This window comes from Opisthocomus hoazin, chromosome 11 (assembly GCF_030867145.1).
Source record: "Opisthocomus hoazin isolate bOpiHoa1 chromosome 11, bOpiHoa1.hap1, whole genome shotgun sequence".
Taxonomy (NCBI): domain Eukaryota; kingdom Metazoa; phylum Chordata; class Aves; order Opisthocomiformes; family Opisthocomidae; genus Opisthocomus; species Opisthocomus hoazin.
Window position 1 is genome coordinate 13988154 of NC_134424.1, and position 22346 is coordinate 14010499.

The window sequence follows — 22346 nt, forward strand, 5'->3', positions numbered from 1 at the left end:
TGTTTTTTTTTTACTAAGAGTTCACCTGATGGGATGCTTGCCATCCTAGAAGGACACGCAAGAGCGGGATCATGCAAAGAGGTGCACGATTACCAGCGTGGAGCAGGTGAGGCTCACCAAGCCCAGAGACATTCAGATTTCAGGTTTGAAGACACCTACTAACCCCCTTTGGCTCAGAAGGCACAGCCGAGGCTGAGCTGTCAGTGCCCTGCTCAAGGCGAGGACAGCACAGAGGGGATCCTCTGCAGCACCAGCAGACAGCAAGGGCTGAAGGTGGGACACCGTTCGGCAGTCCGGTCGTCCACCAGCCTGACTTGATGTTAGCACTGCTACTTTAGAGAGACGTACCTACACTGCTGGGCAGTCATCAACAACCTGCCTTCCCGTGGGCTGACAGCAGTGTTGAGCAGCTTCAATTTGCATCAACTAAATTTCAACATCAGGGAGAGAAATTCTGCTGAGCCACAACCCTCCCATGTGGCCCCTTGCCTGTACTCTCACTTAGGGGCAGGGGAGCAGGTCTGGCGAAGAAAGGCACTTGCGTGGAGTCCCACAGCGAGCTAGTGGCAGATTTTAACAGATTCCAGATTCCCATATGTCAATCACAGAAGCACCTTGCTCAGTAAATACACCCGATCCAGTGAAGACTTCTTCCTGCCAGCAGGGCGAGGGGAAGGGTGTCTGCGTCTGCTGTCCTCCAGCGTCAGCGCCTCGCCAGCCATTTTGAACCGACACTCATAGCTCAAAACCGGCAGCTCTTCCCTTCGCAACGAGAAGTTGATCATCTTCCAGATGAAGACCAGGGAAGGAAGTCTAGCCATCTTCTGACGAAAAGCATTCAAAAACCATACAGCAGGCAGCCCGAAAAATCGCAGATCTGATCAGTAAAACTGCAATATAACTGCACGCGTAGCACAGTGAAATCTCATGGCCAGACCGGCGCTGGAAAGCAGGGGTGCAAATGACCTGGCAGACACTGCAGCCCCACGGGGAAGCTGAAAACCAGACTGTGTCTATCAGTTCTGGGCAAGTACCTCTCCAAAGACCTAGAAGAAAATGGCACATCTCTTCGTGCCAACCTCCCCCTCACCTTGCCCTTCCTCCTAGGAGAACAGAGGCACAGCCACATCACTCCAGAGCAGACGTGGGCTCTCAGACTTCTCCCTACTGCTTGCCCACTTCTGACCAAGATGACCTTCACGCTGTTCAGCCCTGAAACAGGCTGAACACCTCCAGCCCAATGCAAACCCACTGGGACCACCCAAGCACCCACCAGTGCCACCCCACCCCGCTCAGCCACTGCACGGCTGCAGGAGCGACAAGCACAGACCACCCATACTGCTCAGACATGGGCGCCCAGGTCACAAAGGCAAATTCTATCCACTGTCAAAAAGCCTAATTATTTCTAATCAAAGTGAGAAGAACACTTCTTCACACCCAAACAAAAACAGAGGCAAAAGATCATTAGAGTACTTCTACTTTAATCACTCTGAACTGTGAAAGACTGCAGAACTTCTGGCTAAAATTTCAGGTCTTTAGCTACAGTAATTAGAAATGGTTATAATCCCCCTGTGTAATTTAGTCTCCAGAATAAAACTTCATCTCAAAGCATTAGCAGCTCTGATGTGATAGCATCTCTGTTGCTGCGACAGCCCAGAGAAAAATGCTTCATTCTTTCAGTTCTTTGCATGTGTCAAGAAACACAGCCTCAGCTGCAAAGCGCTACCAGCTGCTTATTCTCCAAAATAAAACTTTATTTTTAGCCTCAGAGCTTACTCAGGATCTGTGCGAGTGTTGGGATTCAGCCCTCACGCCCATTGAAAGCTCCATCAAACCCGCAGATGACAAACAACGACGCGGGCTCCAGCGCAGGACACAGTCTGTACGCCAGCCTGCACGATGACCACCTTCTGTTCTGGAGCAACGAGAGGAACTTTGCCAGCAGGCAGGAGCACCGAGTTTAAAGTTGGATTTTATGTAGACGGAGGGAGAAACTCTTACAGCAAAGCACAATTGCCAAAGCTCAGTTTCTAGTGACTGGGGATTTGCTATCAGAGCATCTGATTGATTGACACCGTACAACCAGCTCCATGCTCCGCAACCACCATCATCTCCACGCTCGCGTGAAAGGTGTGACAGTACCTGAGCTGCCACAGCTCGCTGCTCCCCCAGGGCTCCCGTGCTGGCACCAGCCTCAGCGCATCCCACTCTGCCACTGAACCAACGCATTTGCTATCCTGGCAGAGAAGCAACCAGATTAGAACCTTTAAGGGTGATGGAGCACTGGAACAGGTTGCCCAGAGAGGTTGTGGATTCTCCTTCTCTGGAGATATTCAAGACCCGCCTGGACAAGGTCCTGTGCAGCCTGCTGTAGGTGACCCTGCTTCGCCAGCGGGCTGACCCACAGAGGTCCCTTCCAACCCCTACCATGCTGTGATCCTGTGGAAACAAAGAGTTTTCCAGCAAGCCAGTGCACGGAATTAATTATGAGCGGGGCCGACAAGAACAGAGGCAGCACAGGGAAGGGCGGGTGGTGGGAGCGGGCGTAGGAGGTGGGCTCAGGCTCAAGGAGCAGCCACCCCTGCGCTTTGAGCCCCGGCACGCTCGGTCTGGAAGGAAAGGCATCTCCTGCGCAGCCTCGCTGCACGACGCGTCTCCAAGCCTGAACCCACGCCAACGCTGCAGCACGAGCCAGGACGAAGGGGTTTCCTGCAAACAGAGGAGAACTCAAAATTCACTCTATCGCAGAAACCTCTCTTCTCTCTGCAGCTTGGGAGGTGAAACACCACTCCTGCGCCCGCCTGGCCAGGACTACCTGTATTCTGCTGCTGGGCATCTGCTGGTGCTGCAGGAGAACGTCGAGTTGTTGCTAGGCTGCATGAAGCAGTCTCTTATTTTTATCACATGCCTGTTTATTCTTGTAGAAAAAGATACAGTAAACAGCAATCCAAGGCATCCTCAAAATGCTCATCCCACTCTTGGCTGGGTCCGTTTTCTCACCAGACGTTCCGGAGCTTCCTGGCCATCGGCACAAGCCCCTTCCTACCCAGACAGCCCCCTTCCCGCTCCTCCAGAGGTACAACGTGAAAGTGTGGCAGAGCAGGGGAGGCCTCAGCTCAGCAGAGAATCTAAACTCACATTTCAAACAATATTTCAGTTATTCCAAATAAATTTCAAGTCATTTTGTATAGGCTATTAATAGTAATTTCAAAGCCGTTCCCTAACGGCTTAATGAAGCTGAGCAGCTGACAGGCCCCTTCAGTGCAGCAGTCAGCATGCTAAACCATTCCCACCTCACCAAGAAACATCCTCCTGCAACTTAGCACTTCTTTGTGCACCCCTGACATTTACCAACACAGCATTTTACGGCTGCCATTCCCCTCCTTGGCGTGTAATATCAACACTTCTACTGACGGGGAATGCAGCCTGGGTCAGCACAGACACGAGAGCAGGCAAGGCCAGCCGTGGTGCCTGGTGAAGACAGAGCTGGAGCAGACTGCTGCTCCCATACGTGGGTCCCACGGCCAGCAGCAGGCCAGCTCCTGCCCTGCTCCCCATCCCGCTGAGAGCAGAGGTAATGAACCTTCCTGGAAGGCCAAGTGTCACCCGTAGCTTGGCATCCTCAAGGACAGCAGCTCACCTCACACTCCCTGTGCTGCTGTGGTGCGGTCTGGCCTTCAGCCGAACCTGGAATAACTCGACTCCTGTTATGATATCACACGTCCCAGTGCGATGATAGCAACATATGGGCTATTTAACCCAAAGGAAGAACCTTTATTCTGTGCTAGACTCAGCATTTGTCCCTTCCTGACACCGAGTGAACCTCCTGCTCCTAACGAAGCTTTCTAAATTGAATCTTCTAAAGCTTCACATAAAGCTTTGCAAGGCCTGCCTTCTGCAGTGACTGTTTGACTCCAGAGGACATGCTAAACTCCAGTTTAATCTCCGCATTTTTCTGCCAGTCATACCTCGCTGAAGCACCAGGACACAGCTGGAGACAAAACACCAACCTTGTGCTGACGGGCACCTTTCCATTCAAACAGAAGCCACGGCACCCGAGCCAACAGCTTCGCTGCAGCAGTATTTGCCTGGCATTAGATATCAGCATTTGTCTCTTGCTCCGTCAATAGCTGGAGGCAATTACCCTGCGTGCTCTTACCGGCCAGCGCAGCGATGGGTACACATTTTCACTTGTCTCGGCAACAGCACCTGTCAGCCCCCAAGTTCGTTACGCTTTGCTCGCTACCGCTGTCCCTGCCGGCGTTGCCGCTGGAGATCTGCACCGTGGGTGTGCAGAGCCGGGGCTCAGCCGCACGCGAGGCCGGCGTTTCGGCAAGCAGCTCGCTCAGCTCGCAGTTCACAGCCTGGCCCCGCTCAGCGGCACGCGGCCCCATCCCTCCCTCTCACTGCCCGACGGCTTCAGTATCTATCCCCAGAATGGCACTCGAATTGACACGACTCTTAATAACGCACAACTGAGCTGAAAGCCAACTACAGAAGAGTAAAGTCAGCAGGAATCTCAGCTGAAGCTGGGCGTTTCTAATGGACCCCAATTAACATCACACCATCTGCACCTTCTGGTGCCCTGGCTTGGTCCTGACTTATTTCTTAGCGGCATTACGTGTTTCTAAAAAGGATTTATTGGTTTTCCCCCCCCCACGACTAACCCTCTTTTAATAGCAACGCTGAGCCACAAAGATTTCAGTACAAAATTCTGCCGCATTTGCAACAAGACATCAGCCAAGAATAAGCTTTAAATAATAAATGGGAATTATTTTTTCCTCTAGAGAAGCCAAAGCATGAAATTGCCGAATCTATGAAAGCTGACCAAAAAAACCCTGAAAATCGAGAGGAGCTCAGAAGAAAGCTAATGCTCCTAACTGCGGATGGCGGCAGCACCAGCAGCCCAAGCCTCTCCCATGAGCATCCTCTCGGGGGCCTGCTGCGAGGGGCTTTCGGGAGATTTGCTGCTGTCGGTTGTGCAACCTATTGCTCACCTGGAACCTGACTGCACTGCTAACGAGGCCGAAGGCTGACTTTTACAATGGTGACTCCTGTTGGCCACTCTCTCTCCCTGCTAAGCACGCTAACACTAATCATTAGCTGGGGTTTTTTTCTGTTGTGATTGGAGCAGCATTAATTGCCTCCCACATTGCTGCCACTAATTAGTCTCAGTGCCCTTATTAAATCAAAACTGGTTGTTTGCACTCTCATCCCGGACATTCAGCAAACAGTCTCAAGCAAGCTTTCAGCAAGCAGATGCCTTCTCCCATGAATAAAAGGGGGTTCTGGTTTCAGATCAGCCCTTTGGAGCTGGTCAGGATGCAACTGCGGAAAGAGTCACAGACACAGAGCATTACTGCAGCTGCAGAGCAGCAAACTAGATCCTGCTGCCTCGCGCATCGTCAGGCAAGTTCTGGTGCCGGGAACTTAACGGACAAAACAAGAGGAACGGATGCAGGGAAGGCTCTTCTGTTTCCTGCTACCAGGTCTAAGGGCATTTGGGAGAGTTACATCTGAACCAGATAAGAGCGCTCACAAAGTCACCAGCAACGCTGCTTTAATATTAGTGAATTACTAACAGAATGTCAGGACTCAGCTGCACGCTATCTTAAGGCTACAGCAAAACAACCTGATAAACGAGTGTAAAGCCAGTACAGAAACGCTTTTCCTCCAAGGCTTAGAATCTGGTATGAGCGAGGTGGAGAGACGCGGGAAGGCTGCTCCTGAAGGGAGCCTGGGAGAAGGCTCCCGCACCTACGGCAGCGAGCAGACGTCATGCCACACCAGCAAACGAAGCAGGGGACTGCAGAGAGGAGACTCACGAGCAGCAGCCTGGAGCTATGCCACCGTGGGGTTTTAAAATCTAGTTTCATAAGGTCTTTGCTCTGTAACTAAATAGCTCCTGTAAACAGCTTAAGGGCTTACTGATACGCAAGCTGTCCCCTCCCGCCAGGCTGCGGAGGAGCCCCGGGGAGGCTCAGAGGGACGCGGGCTCCCGCACCAGGCAGCGGGCAGAGACCCGGCGCTGCCCCGGCTCACCGCGAGGCACGCACCCGCGCTCACTTACAGGCCGGGCTCCTGCTAACCCGAAATGCAACGGCATCTGCAGGAGCATCAGCGGCACCCTGAAATAAAGGGCTCTGCCACCAACCCTCAGCCACCAGCAGGCCCACCCGCTCACCTGCGTGCAGCCACCCCTTCACTGACGGGAGGCTGTTCGGGGTGCGGCTCCCGCAGCAACCCCCCGAGGCCCAGAACCCCCACGAATTCCCCTTCTATGAGAGGCCGGGTATAACTTCCATCCCTCCGCACCCTCCGCTGTACGAGCCGCAAGCACCCCCTCCCCGTGACGCCCGCAGCTGCCCGGGGCGCGCTCCCCCCCCCGACCCCGCCAGGGCCTGGCAGCCCCCGCACCCCCCGCGGTCGCCAGCGCCACGGGCTCGGCTGTGACCGCCCGCACCGGCAGCCGCGGCGGCTTCTCCGGCCCCCCCGCAGGGCGCAGCTCCGTCCCCGGGGTCGGGGTGGCGGTGGCGGGAGGTGCCGGGCGAGCAGGAACCCCCGCGGCGGAGCAGCCGGCACGGAGACGGCCCTCGCCCCCTCCCCAGGGCACCCCCCGGGCCTGCCGCTCCCCTCTCCCGCGCCCGGGCGGCAGCGAAGCCGGCCCCTCGGCCCCGACAGCCGGCCAGCGGGCGCCCAGGGGACCCTTCCCCAGCCCACCTCCTCCGGGCGGACCTGCCGAGCCCTCACGCTGCCCCCCCGCAGGCCCCGCTCCCCCGGGCAGCGCGCCGGGGGGCTGGGGCCGGCCCGGCTGCTCCCCCAGCCCACGGCAAAGCCCCCGCGGGGGGCGGCGGAAGAGCCGCCCGGGACCCCCCGGCGCCGCAGACAGGGGCCGGCACCGCAGCCCGCCGGGGCCCGGCCCACCTGCAGCCGCTGGAGGTAGGAGGCCGGCGCGTAGCCCGTCTCGCCGGAGCCGGCGCGGGTGACGAGCCACCAGTGCTGGTTGCTGCGCTCCAGCAGCAGGAACGTCTCCCCGGCGGCGAAGGGCAGCGAGTTGGGCTCGGCCGAGCGGAAGCTGTACAGGGCCCGGTACATGGCGGCGGCACCGGCACCCCCGAACGCCGCGGCCCGGCTCGGCCCGGCCCGGCCCGGCCCGCCACGCCCCCCGCGCGGCCACACCCCCCCGGCGTCACCGCCGCGCCTCGCCCCCGCACTGCGCCGCGCCGCACCGCCACCTGGCGGCGCGGCGGCGCCTCTCACGCCGCCTCCGGGCGGTCCGGGTGCTGCGCAGCGCCCAGCAGGGGGCAGCAGCGGCTCGCGGAGCGCCGCGGGGGCGGCAGCGGAGGGGGAACCTGGGATGGAACCATGGGATGGACCCCCAGGATGGACCCCGGCGTGGAACCATGGGATGGAAGCATGGGATGGACCCCGGGATGGACCCCGGGATGGAACCATGGGATGGAACCATGGGATGGACCCCTGGGATGGACCCCGAGACCAATTCCCCAGGATGGACCCCTGGGATGGACCCCGGGATGGAACCATGGGATGAAACCATGGGATGGAAGCATGGGATGGACCCCGGGGTGGACCCCTGGGATGGAACCATGGGATGGACCCCTGGGATGGAACCATGGGACGGAACCCTGGGATGGAACCCTGGGATGGACCCCGGGATGGACCCCTGGGATGGAGCCCAGACCGATCCTCCAGGATGGACCCCCGGGATGAACCCCGGGCCCGATCTCCAGGATGGAGGCTTGGGACCGATCACCTGGGATGGAGCCCTGGGATGAAGCCCTGGGATGGACCCCGGGATAGACCCCAGGACGAATCCCCCAGGATGGACCCCCGGGGATGGACCGTTGGCAGGATCTTGCTAGCACTGACGCCTCCACAGCACTGGTCTGTTTGTGTCCTGGTGTGCCTCCTCTGTCACGGCTTTGCCCGGGTCACTGCCGTCCCCGGGAGCCCATTGCCGGTCACCCACTACCCATCACCCATCGCCCACCTTTGCACCGGCCCATCTGACCACCACGTCCAGGCCGAACACTGGTGCACCACTTCCCCCCCAAACTCTTTCCAGCCCAGGCGGGAACCCCCCAAGAAGCGCCCTCCTCTGGGAGTCCCATATTGCAGCAACCAGTGCCACTAAATCCTGCAGTCCCCGTGCACCGGTGAGCCCCCACCCGGGGCACCAAGCCCTGCTCCCGGCCCACGGGGGGTTCCCCCAGGTTAGGTCCCCGGGAACGGTCCCATTGCCCTGCGGAGAACGGCCGTGTCCCACTCCCCCCCAGCGTGGAAATCGGGCAGAGCCAGAGCAGGGGCCTGGCCCCACGCCGTGCCCCACAGCGGACACGGTGACCTGGCGCGTGGCCGTGGGGACGCGGGGGCACTGCCCGTTGGGCCAGGAGCTCTCGGAGGGGACACGACTGCCCCTAGCCCTGTCCATCTGTGCCTTGATGCCCCATTCCAGGAGAACAGCCCTTGGGCCACCACCCAGACACCAGCAGCTCCCTCCAGGCCCCCACTGCCCTTGCCGGGGGTCCGAGCCCCTCCTGCTGCCCTGGGGACGCGGGTGTCAGCCCTGCAGCGCATCGCCCCCTTCCCTCTTCCCCAGCCAGCGCTGTCTCCGTGCTGCCCTAGGGACGAGAGGATTTTTCCACCTGGCCAAGCCAGTATGGAGACCCCAGCACGAGGCTGAGAGCGGCGAGGCTTGGGGCGTGCTCGGGTTGTGACACCCCACCAGGGCTGGTACACTTGCTCCTGCAGCTGAGCCCAGCGCAGAGACACCCCTCACCCATCCTGCCCACCCTGCCACCCCGCCGGGGTGCGGGGATGGAGGGGTGCAGAGATGGAATGCTCCGCAGACGCCCCCCCTCCCAGTGATGGGGGAGTTTATTCCACCCAGAAACCACCAACAACCAAATCCAGCCCGTGGTTACACAATAAAAGCCAGGCTTGCGGCCGCCACAGCCCCCGCCTGCTCCCAGCACGGCCTCCCCGGCCCCCCGGCTTTCCCAGAGCTGCGGGTGAGGGAATGCTGGCTGAGCCTGGGGACGGCGGTGAGGGCGGCGGATGGGCCAGGAGCGAGCGGCTGCCCAGGCGCCCCGGCTGCGGGCAGCACACCGGGCATCGCCGCCGCGAGCTGAACCTGGGCGCTTTTGGGCTGGAAAGCGACAGGGAACCGTGCATGGGAACCCTGAGATGCAGCTGGGGCATCTTCAGGAGCTGTTTCAGGTCTGGGCTTCGTGCCTGGTCCCGGTCCTTTCCAGATGCCCGGCGGGGCACGGTGTGACGGTGGGCGAGGGGTGGGCAGCTGGGGAGCAGCGCTTCCCGCTTGTGGGGTGATCACTCTTGGCATCACCCGGATCCCGCGGGGCTGGGATCCCCCATGCCTGCCCGTCCCCTGCCTGTGGCACCGCCGCCGGCCCTGGTTCCGGCTGCAGCGTTTGCCCTGCCGCGGGGTCTGCTGGCAGCCGTACCCCCGCTCCAGCCGAGCCCCGGCCGCTCCCTGGCGCGAGCCCAGCTCCTGTTTGCACTGGGATAACGGCGCTTTCTTTCCGCGAAGCCGGCAGCACAGGCTGTGCCGGCAGCGACGGCAGCTGGGGGGGTGCAGGCACCCACCACCCACACACCGGCCGCCCTCTGCTCGGCACGGTGCCGGGAAGGGGCCCAATGTCCTCTGCACGGGGCTCTGCAAACCCTCCTGCGCCCGGGTACAGGGCGCCGGGGGCAAAGAGCTTGTGAGGGCGCTGGGAGCCCAGGACGGGTTCCTGCTGCTGGGGAATCGGCTCCAAACAGCAAGTGCAGGGCGATCTGTCTTGGACGGAGAGGGGCAAGGAGCAAGGACCCCGCTGTGTCATTTGCGGGTGACATTTAAAGCCACACTTGAGACTGCAGATAACAAGGCTGGCACCCCCTGCCCTCTGCGCTGGGGGACCAGGATCCCCATCAGCACTTCCAGGGCCCTGCGCGCGTGGCAGCCTCTGCCGAAGCCCCGGCAGCCCCACCGACCCGCTTTGCTCCGGGGCCGTGGAGGGGAAGCGTTGCACAACCGCCCTCGTATGATGGAAACACAAACTTGCCAGCTCCGCGTACGCTTATATAATTCCGCACTGCCCCGTCGTCAACACGTTGCAAAAGAGCAGTGGGATCAATCGCTCTGCTTTTAGGTGTGCAAATATTATCGTGCTCCCGCCAGCGCTCTCTGGGCAAAAAGTCATCCGGGGTGGAGGTGCTGCGGGAACCCGGGGCCGGGGGCTCCAGGGGCAGCACCCCCAGCACGTCCCGTGGGGACCAGGGGTGTCCGTGAGTGGGGCAGGGAGGCACTGGGACGCCCCTTGGCCATGTCCCTGTTTCCTGACGTTCTGGCAGCCCTTCCTCCTGCAAAACCTGCTCCAGGCAGGAGGATCAGCCCTGCCTGGCTCCTGCCAACCGCAGGGCACGGCGGGCAGGGTGGGAGCAGCCCCAGCCCCTCCACAGGCAGACCCACGTGCCCCCCGCAGCTCTGCTGGAAGCTGGTCCAGCCACCTCCCCTGGGGAGGGAGGTTTGGAGGTGGCAGAGCCACCAAGGCTGCCACGGACTGGAGCCACCTCCGTGGCAGAGCAGGAGGGCGAGGTGTGGGGCTGGGCTCTGCCCGCTCGCCCACGGCCGGGCCAGCCCGGGCGGCAGCACCGGTGGCAGCTGGGCACTGTGGGGGTCAGGGGCTGCGCTGGGCGCTGGGACACACACACATGTCCCTGCTCCTGAGCGAGATGTGGAGCTTGGGCAGCTCTGCACCTCGTGCCATGCACATGGCCCTGAGCAAGCTGGGGTGGCTGGCGGCCGGGAGCGCAGCCCCACACAGAAAACACTCCGGCATCGCTGACGGGAGGTCTGCCCCCTCCAACCACATCAGCTTGCTGACGGGACAAGCCCCGAAGCCAGCGCTGCCTGCCAGCAGCAGGGCCGGGCACCCCGCCAGCCAGCAGCGAACCCTGCTGCCGCCGCTTGCCAAGGACACGGCGCCCCGCGCTGAGCCCGAAAACACCAGCGAGGGGCTGCTCTGCTGGCGGAGTCTGAAGGGGGACGGAGCCGAAGGCGTCGGGGCGGTGGGTGGCTCTGGGACCCACTCCCCTCCGCCCGCCCGCGGGGCTGGGGTGTCTGCAGGGCTCCTTGCACAACCCCGTCCTGCACAGAGCCCCGCTCTGGGCTGGCGGGGGCCCAGGCCCCTCCTGCGGCCGGAGGAAGGAGCCGCCAGCCCTGCCAACAGCTGCGCTTCCTGGAAACGGAGAAGACAGAAGGTCGGGAGAGTTGAGGGATGGCGGCGGGGTGACCGGGAGATGCTGCGGGAAGGGATGCAAGGCGAGCGGCACGCAGCCCGGCCCGCCCAGCAGTGCTGCTTCGGCAAAACAAGCTCTCTGGCTCCATGCAGCAGTGCCCTGCTCTTCATTAAGCTCTCTGCTCCCATCATGACCTGCTGAGCCCTGCGCCGGCCCGCAGCCACAGGCCAGCCCCTTCCCGGCTCTGCAGGCGGCAATGCCGTGCTGCGGGAACAGCCGTTTCGGGGGAATACCGCTTTTTCTGCCACCAGCCGAGCAGCCAGGCTCCTCGCCTCAGCGTGCCTGCGGCGTAAAACCCAGGTGCCGGCAGAAGGCATTCGCATAGCGAGAGGAGAGCGGGAAGGACCCGGGGTAAGGCGCTCGGCAGGGTGCAGCACCACGGCCCGGGGTCCCCACGCCGTCCTCCCCACGGCAGGGCTGCCAGGGCGAAGGAGACGCGCTCTCGAGTTGATGTCTCGAGCCAAGCCAACGCTGCGTTGCCCAGCATCACCTTTCTCATGTCCTCTCCCCGTTGCACAAGTGTTGGCCGGGGAAGAGCTGCAGAGCGAGGGGCTGCCCGGGGTGCAGTGGCAGATCCTGGCCTTGTGGGCTGGAGGAGCTCCTCTGCTTCCCTTCCAGGGAGATTGAAAACACCCTGCGGGGCGAGCACAGCCTGTCGCAGCTGGGCTGGCAGGGACATTTCTATGGTGGAAACCCAAGAAAGAAAAGGGGACAGAGCCGGTGGCCCCACCTGGAGCCAGCAGCCCAGTGCACACAGCCCAACATGGCAGACATCAGGCTGCCTGCCAGCGTCACCCTTTGACGCCCACGCTGTCCACAGGGCAGGGGGACCAGGGACATGTCCCTGCCCACAGCCCTCACCTGAGTGAGAACCCTGGGCAGGGAGTGGGCGCAGCAGGCGAGGGGTGCCGGGGTGGGGGGCCATGCCGGAGGAGCGGGGTGCTCAGCGTGGGGGGGGCTGGCACCAGACTCGCCACTGGGGTTCGCTCTGCCGTCACGCAGGGGGCTGAGTCGCAGGCTGTGAGCGAGGGGTGGGCAAGAGGCGGCTGCGGGAGGCCCCTTAGCCAACCCTCATTTCCATACAACTCGGGGAAGGCGGCTTCGCCCCCGGCAGCTCCCAGCCAGCAGCACGAGCCATTCCCGGTCACCTCTGCCCTGCCCTGTGCGGCTCCGGACTGCGGCACCGCTGCAGCCGGCCAAGTGGCAGTGCGGGACCCTTGGCATCCTGTGCCCAGGACGGACCCACAGCGCAGGAGGGACGGATGCCTGCCCTCAGCCCCACTACGGCATCACCATAGAAACGGCTTAAAACCAGATTTATCAGTGTCCGCTTACGCAGACTTGACCCCACCACCATTAGAAACGGCAAAAGCACGACTACTCAGCTGCATGCAGCACACGCTGTCCCTGGGGCAGTGGGTGCCATGGGGCTGCAAGGGCACAGGGTCCCTCTGCCCCCATCCACCGGGAGTCACCGTGTCCCCGGCCAGCTTGGGGCAGCGGGACGTGCCCTGTGTCGTGCTGGGGCCCCAGCACTTTGCAGCCCGGGGGCCGTGGGGTGAGCAGGGCACACCACTCTCCCTGGGGCAGAGGCCACAGCGACACGGGACGCTGTCCTGTGGGGATGCTGCTGCCCAGCCACGGGGAAATATGTTGCTCTTGCTCCACAAAAGCCATCTGTGTGTCCCTCCCCGCTGGCAGGGACCCAGCTCGGGGGAAGACGACCAGCAGCGACTCAAGAGGCAGGGACAGCACAGAGACGAATGTGTCCTCACCTCCGGGGGGCCATGGCCAGTCCTTTACCTCTTCTTGCTCCTGCCCTGCCCAGTGCCAGGGCCACCCGACAACAGACCCTGGCAGGGCCACAGCCCCCCGGCCCCCAGCGCCTGGCCATCAGAGCAGAGCTCAATCCACCGGAGAAGCCGGCGCCGGCTACAGGAACGCGTTTCATCCCTGGCCAGCTGACCCGTGGCGATTCCCGGTAGCTGCCCCAGTTTTGGGCTGGAAGTGACCTATTTACACACGGCGAGGTTCCCTGCGAGCCCGGGGCTGGCACAGCGTCACGCAGGGGAGGCTGCGGGGAAGCGGGGCTGCGGGTGCCGGCGCCCAGCCAGGCTGGACCACGCACTGCCCCTCACCCAGCCCCGGCAGAGTACCCAGCGCAGGGTGAGACCGGGGACATCGATGGCCTTGCTGGGCCTGGGCTGGCAGGAAAAGGTGGGTCCCCTCCAAGCATCAGGAAGCGGCCAGGGAGGGGACCAGACACCGGGGAGCCGCGAGGAACAGGGACGTGCGCTCAGCGTCGTCCTCCACGGAGCAGGTGGCCGCAGAGTGGGGGGTCCCTGCCCCAGCCCCCCATCCCCCACCACAGAGGTGCCTCTGCTGGGGCTCTGTGCTCCCCAGGACAGGCTGGGGGGCCACCCAGCTGCCCCTTCCCAGTGCTCCTGCCGGCACAGCCAGCGGATGGAGGCAAAGCAGGAACAGAAAAGCCCTCAAGCGTCTCCCCCAGCCCAGCTGCTGCTCTCCCGTTGCTCCATCGCTCTGTCCTTCACCGTGTCCCTAGGCAGGGGACGCCCGGGCCATCACATCCCCCCTCCCCAGACCCACGCCCTGGTCCTCCCAGCAGCCCGGGCACAGGGATGACGAGCGGCCGCTTGCAGGCAGGGGCCATGGGAGCCCAGCGTGTCTCAGGCTGGCCGTTACGCAATTGCCTTTCCACAAACACAAGGAACTGCTTGGAGGGATTTGTGCAGAACAGCATGGAAGGAAAACAAACTTGCTCTTGAACTCTGTGAGACAGCGTCATTCAGAGGGACTCGTGGTCTTGGTCGCCCCCTCTTTAACCCTCGAGAGCACGGTCTGGGCCGGGACGCCTGCGGTTTAGGTCAACATGCAGGTGAGGGAGATTTTTCCTCCTGCCGTTTTGCTCTTACAGCTCTTAAAGCAACTGACAAAAAAGGTCATCTCTATCCCCGCTCCCGCCCTGCACCGCGGCAGGCCCAGGAAGCTCCCAGCCACCTTGCTGTGCTTTGCGGTGCTGGCACAGCCCCCGCTAATCCTCAATGCTGGCAAAAGGATTTTGGAAGCACAGGCGAGGGCCCAGGCTGCCCCCCTGCCTTCCCACCTGGGGCTTTAACACTACATACACAGCCCCAAGGGCTCCAGGCGTGGCTGCTGACACCGGGCTGTGCTGAGACCGGGTCTAGACCCAGGCTGACGCCGCTGGCAGCGTTACCAAGAGGGCAGCTCCCCGCCCGCAGCCCGGGCTCTGTCTGCAGGCAGCCAAACAAAGAGGACTTGTTCTGGAGGCAGCTTGCATCACAGCAAATGCGATTGTTCTCATCGGATTTTATGAATTCCCTTTGGAGTTCCTACGTCACCCGAGCACATTAGAGGACTTTATCCCTGCTAATTTCAGACTGCAAAGTCAAACCGTGTATCAGATGAATCTGCACAGGCAGGCTTATTCACACGCAGCACCAGCAACAGGCGACCGCAGCGCCTGCCAAGAGGCTCGTCATTAGCTCGTTAGCAGAGGGCATCGCATCCTAAGCAGGAGAACCGAAAAGGAAACATCACGTTGCAGCCGCGGCCGCTTCCCGTGTGCCGGGCACCGACTCACACCTTCGGCACGTCGCAGGGGCAGCAGGCAGGAAGCCTCAGCGATCACTGCCCAAAGCAGATTTCAAATTCAAAGAAATTGAAAGTGCTGGGAATAAACAGCCCCATCCTCCCCGCCAAGGCTGTTCCCAGCCCGTGCCAGGAGCAGCGCAGGGGCAGCTCGTGGGGCCCTGTCAGCGGCCCCCAGCACTCACGAAGCAGCAACAAATGGCAAGTTAAGGACGGAGAAATCCCCCACGTGTAGGTATAAAACAGGGAGGTGACTGCACGGCCTAAGAGCACCTCTTTAATACTGACACCAGTTTGTGCCTGAACACTATGGAACAGACACAAAAAAGCAATCACAAACTAATGTTGTAAGAGCAAAGGTAAAAAAGCCCTTCAGAAAGTACAAAAGAGCACAGGACAGCCATCAGAGACTTTGATCAGGAGAACTTGATAGCAACAGCTGGGGAACATGCAGCTAAAGCTGCAGGGCTAGAGCCGATTGACGAAGGTGACCTTCCACCAGCGGATCTGCAGCCTTCCCGTCACATCCCACCTCCTGTCTCCTCAGCACGCCTGCGGGAAGCTGGAGGATGGGCTGCGGAGGTGATCCCAGCCTCACCCGCCTCCCCACACTCTTGGCTGCCACATGGACTCACCGCTTCACCGTGGGCACGTAGCGAGCACCAACCTCCCACGCTGACGTCAGCACTGCCACACCCAGTTTTCTTTCGCCCTGCCACGATGACTTAGAGGCTTCACAAGGGGAGAAGTCATTTGTCTAAAAAAAAAAGGTGAGATAAGCGTTCCACTCTTAAAGGAAGAGCCAGTGGTTTGGAGTTACTCCATTATCTTTATTTCAGTTACTCACTGTCCTCTCTCACTTTCTGACACCTCCTTCCGTCTATTTGTCCCCAGTAAGACTTTAAGCTCCTCAGGACACCTTTCAGGCTCAGCCACTCTCCTCAGCCACTGCCATTGCAGCTAATCTTGGAGGAGTTTTACGCATGTTTTGGCTCAGATTAAAAAAATGAGAGTAGCTCTCTGGAAATGGGTTACACAGCACAAGCTCTAGTTTACAAGACCCTGAAACAGGAAAAAGGTCGTTGGAGATGTTAAGAGACAAGTTCTCACTTATCAAAGTCACATCACCCCAGCCAGAAGGGACCTCCGGAGGTCTCCCAGCCAGCCTCCTGCCGTTTGGTGCCTCTGGGCTGTCCTTTCCCTGCTCTACACAGGCCCCATTGCCTCGGCCTCTCCTCACAGCACAGGTGCCCCAGCCCCAGGCCAGCTCGGTGCCTCAGCAGGGCTTGCCCATGGCTCCTGCCGGAGGCCCAGAAGAGATGTGCTATTCCACATGCAGCCTCACAAGGCACATAAGCCTTGCTGTTCATACACTGCTTCTGCATCACACCGCCAGATCTCCGAGCTTCACGTCTTCCTCGGTCACCGACAGCAACAGAAGCACCACTTACAATGAACAAAAAGAATTTTATTGGAACGTATACACACAGCGATAACAGAGGTATCTGAGTAATCAAATATGGAATGTTTAAGAAAGTTAAAATAAATAAGGATACCAAGTTTTGCCAGTGCTAGGTCCAGCACCAATATAAGTAAATGCCCTCCAAACAAGTCTGACTCCGACATGACTATCCCTGCGGAGCCTGTACAGATTCCTACCACCAGAAAGTGGCCAATAATTTTGGAATACAAAGAGTCACCATAGTGCTTTCTATTGATGCGCATTCACACTGTTTATTCACTGCTTTCGTCTCTTATTTCTTTAATAATATCTATTAAATTCTGAAGTCCAAAAACATAGCCCGTGTCCTGGCCCTCATGCACCACACTATCTTCTCCATAGTACTTGCAGGTTGTGTGGGCAAAGTCTATCATACGGACATCAACAGTACTAGCAGTTGGTTTGTAGGCATATGCTCCTGCTGACTCATCTGAAGATTCCTCCGAAAGGTCCTCTAAGTCCTCTGGGTCCGAGTCAACAGCAACTTCCTGCCTTTCCTTTCCATCATAAATGATCAGCAAGGAGCTCGAATAGAAGCGGTAAGACTCCTGTTTCTCTAGGACAGACTTGAGTTCAGTCAGTTTTTTAATAACAGATTCAAAGAGTTCTCTGCGCAGGTATTTGCCGTTATGAAAGAACTGGTAAAGTGCTTCTTTAAATCCTTGGACTGACAGTTTTCTTCCATGGTACTTATTCATGAACATTAGCTGGCCAGTACCTGCCTGGTAGACCTGCACATACAAACACAAGAGAAGAGAAAAGAAATAGTTAAAAATGCTGATAATAGTGACTCCAGGCATTGAGTCAAAAAAAAAAAAAAAAAGATACAAAGACATGCTACAGAGGGCTTTTTACAAGATGATATATTATTCTTAAAACTGCTCTTGCACACTTACAGAAACTGCTAACAGATCCAGCAGTGTCTATGGAACTCAGAGGCATGGAGGAAACAAAATTCCTTCAATTCAGATTTGAGCCTTTCCACTAGGAATGTAACACTGAGGAGTTTAAGTGAGATTAGGAAAGCTGCGGCCAAGATCTCCAAAGTCAAGCTACAACTTGTACCACAGCCACTCACTCAGCTCATTAACTGCCTCTGCTCTTGGGCTTTCCCCTTGATTCTCAGAATGTTGAGCTCTAAGTGACAGCTAACACTCCTACATAAACTAAGGCATGCCCACAACTCTCTGTACTTAAAGGAGTTGGAGGTGCTCCTGCAGGAAGATTCCTTCGTACAGAATAGTCTATACACCCACAGCTCGGTAATGCCTAAACATCTGGGTGAAGTAAGGATTGCAGGTGCCTCCACAGTTCCTCCTTGTTTTCCAGCACAGGTGTATACCGAAAGGTGAACAATAAGCAGGCCCCACTCAAATTCCAGCACACTGTGGTCAGAAAAGCAGCCCCTACACTTTCATTTCTGCCTCGTGTTTTCTCCGAAGTTAAACAGTGAGCTGAACACCAAACATGCCATCAGTCATGCCGTGGAACCTAACACACACTGCTGGCATTCCTGGAATCTACTGGATGGGATGAGATGCTTCAGAAAAGACTGAAATACAAATAAGTTGTTTCCCATTTGTCACTCGAGGAATACACAAACAAGTAAATGAAAAACTCAGGTGAAAGTCCACACAACTATCTCCTTATTTGTCCACGAGTCTTATCACATTTACCAAGCCAATTCTCGTCTGCACTTTGCAACAAGTCTGCTTTAAGTAGTGAAAGATCTGTGGCTTTTCAAAGTCCGCAACACAGAACGGATTCCTTCTTAATATTCTGTCAGGTTTCCACATGCTTTATTCAAAACGCATGTACTGGCAGACCCTTCTTTCAATTGTTTCCTACGCTATCCTGAAACAATCAAAACAGTAATTTTACTACAGTTTTAAATTGCTGCTATGAGGAGACTGTTTTTGTACTCAGAGAACACATTCACTGATGCAGAGCGCATGCTGCCACCTTCAACTACCAAGTGACACTCGAAAGCCTCTTCACTCCCCTCACTGAAGGAAAAGAAGCTGGTGAAGGGTCTAGCAAACAAGTCCTATGAGGAGCACCTGAGGGAACCAGGGTTGCTCAGCCTAGAGAAACAAGAGGCTGAGGGGAGACCTTATCGCTCTCTACAACTACCTGTAAGGAGGCTGGAGTGAGGCAGGTGTTGGTCTGGGCTTGTTTAGCCTGAAGAAGAGAAGGCTGAGAGGGGACCTAATAAATGCTTATAAATATCTGAAGGGTGGGTGTCAGGAGGATGGGGCCAAGCTCTTTTCAGTAGTGTCCACCGACAGGACAAGGGGCAATGGGCACAAACTGAAGCACAGGAAGTTCTGTCTGAACATGAGGAAGAACTTCTTCCCTCTGAGAGTGACGGAGCACTGGAACAGGCTGCCCAGGGAAGCTGTGGAGTCTCCTTCTCTGGAGATATTCAAGACCTGCCTGGACAAGGTCCTCTGCGGCCTGCTGTAGGTGACCCTGCTTCGGCAGGAGGGTTGGACTAGATGACCCACAGAAGTCCCTTTCAACTCACAGAATCACAGAATGTGATTCTGTGGTCTCTTCTCCAAAATAAGCAACAGGACAAGAGGAAACAGCCTCTAGTCATGCCAAGGGAGGGTTAGATTGGGTACTAGGAAAAACTTCCTCACAGAAAGGGCTGTCAAGCATTGGAACACAATGCTGATGGAAGTGGTGGGGTCACCACACCTGGAGGTATTTAAAACACACATAGATGTGGTGCTTAGGGACATGGTTTAGTGGTAGACTTGGCTGTGTCTGGTTAACAGCTGGACTCGATCTTAAAGGTCTTTTCCAACCTAAATGATTCTATGACCTCAAAGACAGCAACACATGGGATTGACTACATAAGCCAAAAACCCCACCAACAGAAAGGAGTGCAACTGTATTGCCCTACATGTAATGAGTTTTCCTCTCACCTGCATGCCACAAACTCGGACCCCGATAACAGCCGATGTACTCTGCTGACACTTGCGAATCTGATTAGCCTTCTTCTCTTCTGATGCATCATCTCCATGCTGTCGGGTTCCCATCTTAAGGTCCAACACACATGGTACTTCATATCGCGATGTCAGGTTTTCCAGCAAAATGAATTCTGATTAGTTAAGGAACAATCCTCACAATGTGGAATACAGGTTTCAAAACAACTGTCACAGATTTTGTAGTGCCAGTCTTATTAACTTTAAGCATACCCAAAACATGCCAGTATACAGTAGCCTATCAAGTTACAGCTACACAAACTTGGCATGAAGCAGAGTGGATATCTAGTTCCAGTCTCACTGGTCTCTAGAGAAGACAGGTGAATTTCACATTAAGTGAAAAAAAAAAAAAGCAACTAGGGTCATATAGAAATATAATCTGGCAGATGACTTTGAATTATGAACTATTTCCTGCCTAGCAAGAGACTTCTTTTTGTGGGAAATTAAGATTTCCTGTGCTTCAGTTACCATTCAAAAAACAGTGAAGCATTTTCACACCTTTGAAACACAATAGTTAAAAAGCACTGCAGACATCTGTAGTAATACTGTTCCAGAGATACCACACACTTCTTCTGAGGTAATTTAATAATCATCTACACTGAACTGGTGAGGACATCAGCCATGAAATGCTTTATATCATTTTGAACAGTTTATTAGTCAGAGATGTTCTAGTAATCCATTCATCAAAACTCCTCACACGAGGAATTTGTTTACCTAATTTTTTTGCAGGATTTATCAGTTGCATCCCACAAGATTCCTTCCCCTCTTCCCCCGCCAGAATGCACAGGGTGGATATGTCTGCCTACGGTTCAGGGCACAAAACCAGTGCGCTTCAGCTTTCATTGATTCGGCCACCGTTTTTGTGTTTCTCATGCTCCAATCCTACCTGACAGTATATAGTCAGTTTATCAAAAAGGCTCACTAAAAAGAGACTACTAGAAGCGGACAACTCCAGGTATTGGAATATTCTCTATTTTTACGGCAACATGAAGTTGTTGCTGATGTTTTTAAGTTTTTAAGATAGTTTTTAAGATCACCAATACCAAAATAGTAACAAGCAGCAAGACAACTCTCTTCCTTTGAAAGCTGACATTAGTAGACTGGTTTTGTGGAAGATCCCACAGTACGCTGTGAAACCTTTCCACTAACTAATGTGGAAGATCCCAAACACAGTACGCTGTGAAACCTTTCCACTAACTAATCCACAATTTGTAGATATGAATTAAGTTATCTGAGTTTCCTAGCCTAACTATTCTATTACATGCTGGAAAACCCCATGTTCTGGAAAGTGCTGGCAATTCCTTCAAAGTCACCAAATAAATCACAGCTTTGGAGAGTCTCTCTGGATTGCAGTTAAGCCTGCGCTGTACTTTTATCTGGCACGTTCAAGAAATTAAAAGCAGAGCCCTACTCATTCTGCTGTTATGAGGTATTTTCAGGAAAGGATACTATATTGATTCCGATGTTTTGCATTTTCCTTCATCCGCTGTAACTGCTGCTGGTGACATTTAATGCTCCAAGGATTATGATGTTTAAACTGTGAACTGACATTTCCTTTTTTCTCTACAGTATAATACAAGACTTCAGATTTCTTCAGCCACTCAAATTCTTCCTCCAATTTGTGACTAGAAAACAGAACAAAGCAGCAAATTAGAGGTCAAGCAGAAAAATAAGCACTTTAAAGGGACTGTCAATGGACTGACCTTTAAAAACTGGTTTGCTCATCTTCACCAACAGCTAGCATAAGCTTTATTTTGCTTTCTGTACAACCGGACAAGTTGCCCATCAGTAATATTTCAAGTCTATAAAGCTATTTCCATATTAATAATTATTAATATTATTTAGAATATAGCCAAATAGGCTACAAAACATGTAGTAATTATATTTATGTTTTCTTTACCTGTGTGAATTACTTACATAAGAGTAATGCAAGTAGCAGTGATAAGTTTTAAGATTTATCCTTTGCTAAGGTCACTGCTTTTAGCACAATAGCTCATAGTTTACAGCAGGCACCATTAACACAAACGAAAAAGGGGAAAAAAGTCACTAAGGGATAAAGCAGGATTCCTACAAAAGTATGCCACATATAGTAGCACTGCAATATTGTTTTGTTTTTATACAACTATTGGGCTTTCGCAGGTGTGTTTTTTTTCCTTTTTTTTTGTGGAAGCTTCAAAAATAATATTGGAAAGCCTTTTTCAATTCATCACAGCAAAAAATAACGAAAAGGCTCAACATGCTACTGGGCTGAGGACACATCAGTTTCACTGCTGAACCTGTCTGAATGGAAGAGGTCAGGAAAAACAAAAGAAAGAAGAGAAAAGAAAATGAAAGTAAGTTCTGGAGAATTCTCTGGAATTCTGGAGACCAGATCCTAATCTGACAGCAAAACATGTTTTACTTCACCGCTCCACATTCCAGTTCCCCCCATCAAACCTACCTTTTCATTTTTTCCTCTTTCCTGTGCTGTCGCACCCACTCCTTAGATATCTTCTCATTCTCCAACAACACTGTCTTTTTGTTAGTCCATCGTAACAGTTTGCTTTTGGGTTCACAGTCAGAATTATCTAAGTTTTCTAAGTTATCGTGGTCCCCATTTAATGGATATGCTATTAGACATAAGTTTCCATCTTCATCCTCTTCAAAGCTCACTGACACCACACCTGAAGAGAGAAAGGACACAGAGAGTTATGAATTGCTGCAGTCACAAACCTTTTAGAATGCATTATTTTACACTAAGAATATAGCAACTTTTGGTTTTTTTCTCTTACCCTGGTCCTTAGTTTCTATCTTGCCACAGGCCAAACCTCATCTGCCAACCTAACAAATATTAAAAGACCTAGACAAAAATGACACCTCACAAAAGACAATTTATCACATTGACAAAACAATGATAC

General features: G+C 55.8%; 2 protein-coding genes across 3 annotated transcripts in view; both read right to left on the reverse strand.

The window, feature by feature from the left end:
- NCKIPSD (NCK interacting protein with SH3 domain) overlaps positions 1-7152 on the reverse strand; it is a 54553-nt gene extending 47401 nt beyond the window's left edge. Inside the window, exon 1 of the mRNA XM_075432667.1 lies at positions 6925-7152. Within this exon, the coding sequence (XP_075288782.1) occupies positions 6925-7095 (171 nt within the window). The 5' untranslated portion in view covers positions 7096-7152. The remainder of the gene's footprint in view (positions 1-6924) is intronic.
- A 9250-nt stretch (positions 7153-16402) lies between these two features.
- The window catches only part of IP6K2 (inositol hexakisphosphate kinase 2), a 30895-nt gene continuing 24951 nt past the window's right edge, over positions 16403-22346 (reverse strand). For both annotated transcript variants that reach the window (XM_075432699.1, XM_075432700.1), the window contains exons 3-6: positions 21890-22112; positions 20899-21074; positions 19390-19565; positions 16403-17187 (exon numbers count right to left, since the gene is read on the reverse strand). In XM_075432699.1, coding sequence (XP_075288814.1) covers positions 16690-17187; positions 19390-19565; positions 20899-21074; positions 21890-22112 — 1073 coding nt within the window. In that variant the 3' untranslated portion in view covers positions 16403-16689. The remainder of the gene's footprint in view (positions 17188-19389; positions 19566-20898; positions 21075-21889; positions 22113-22346) is intronic.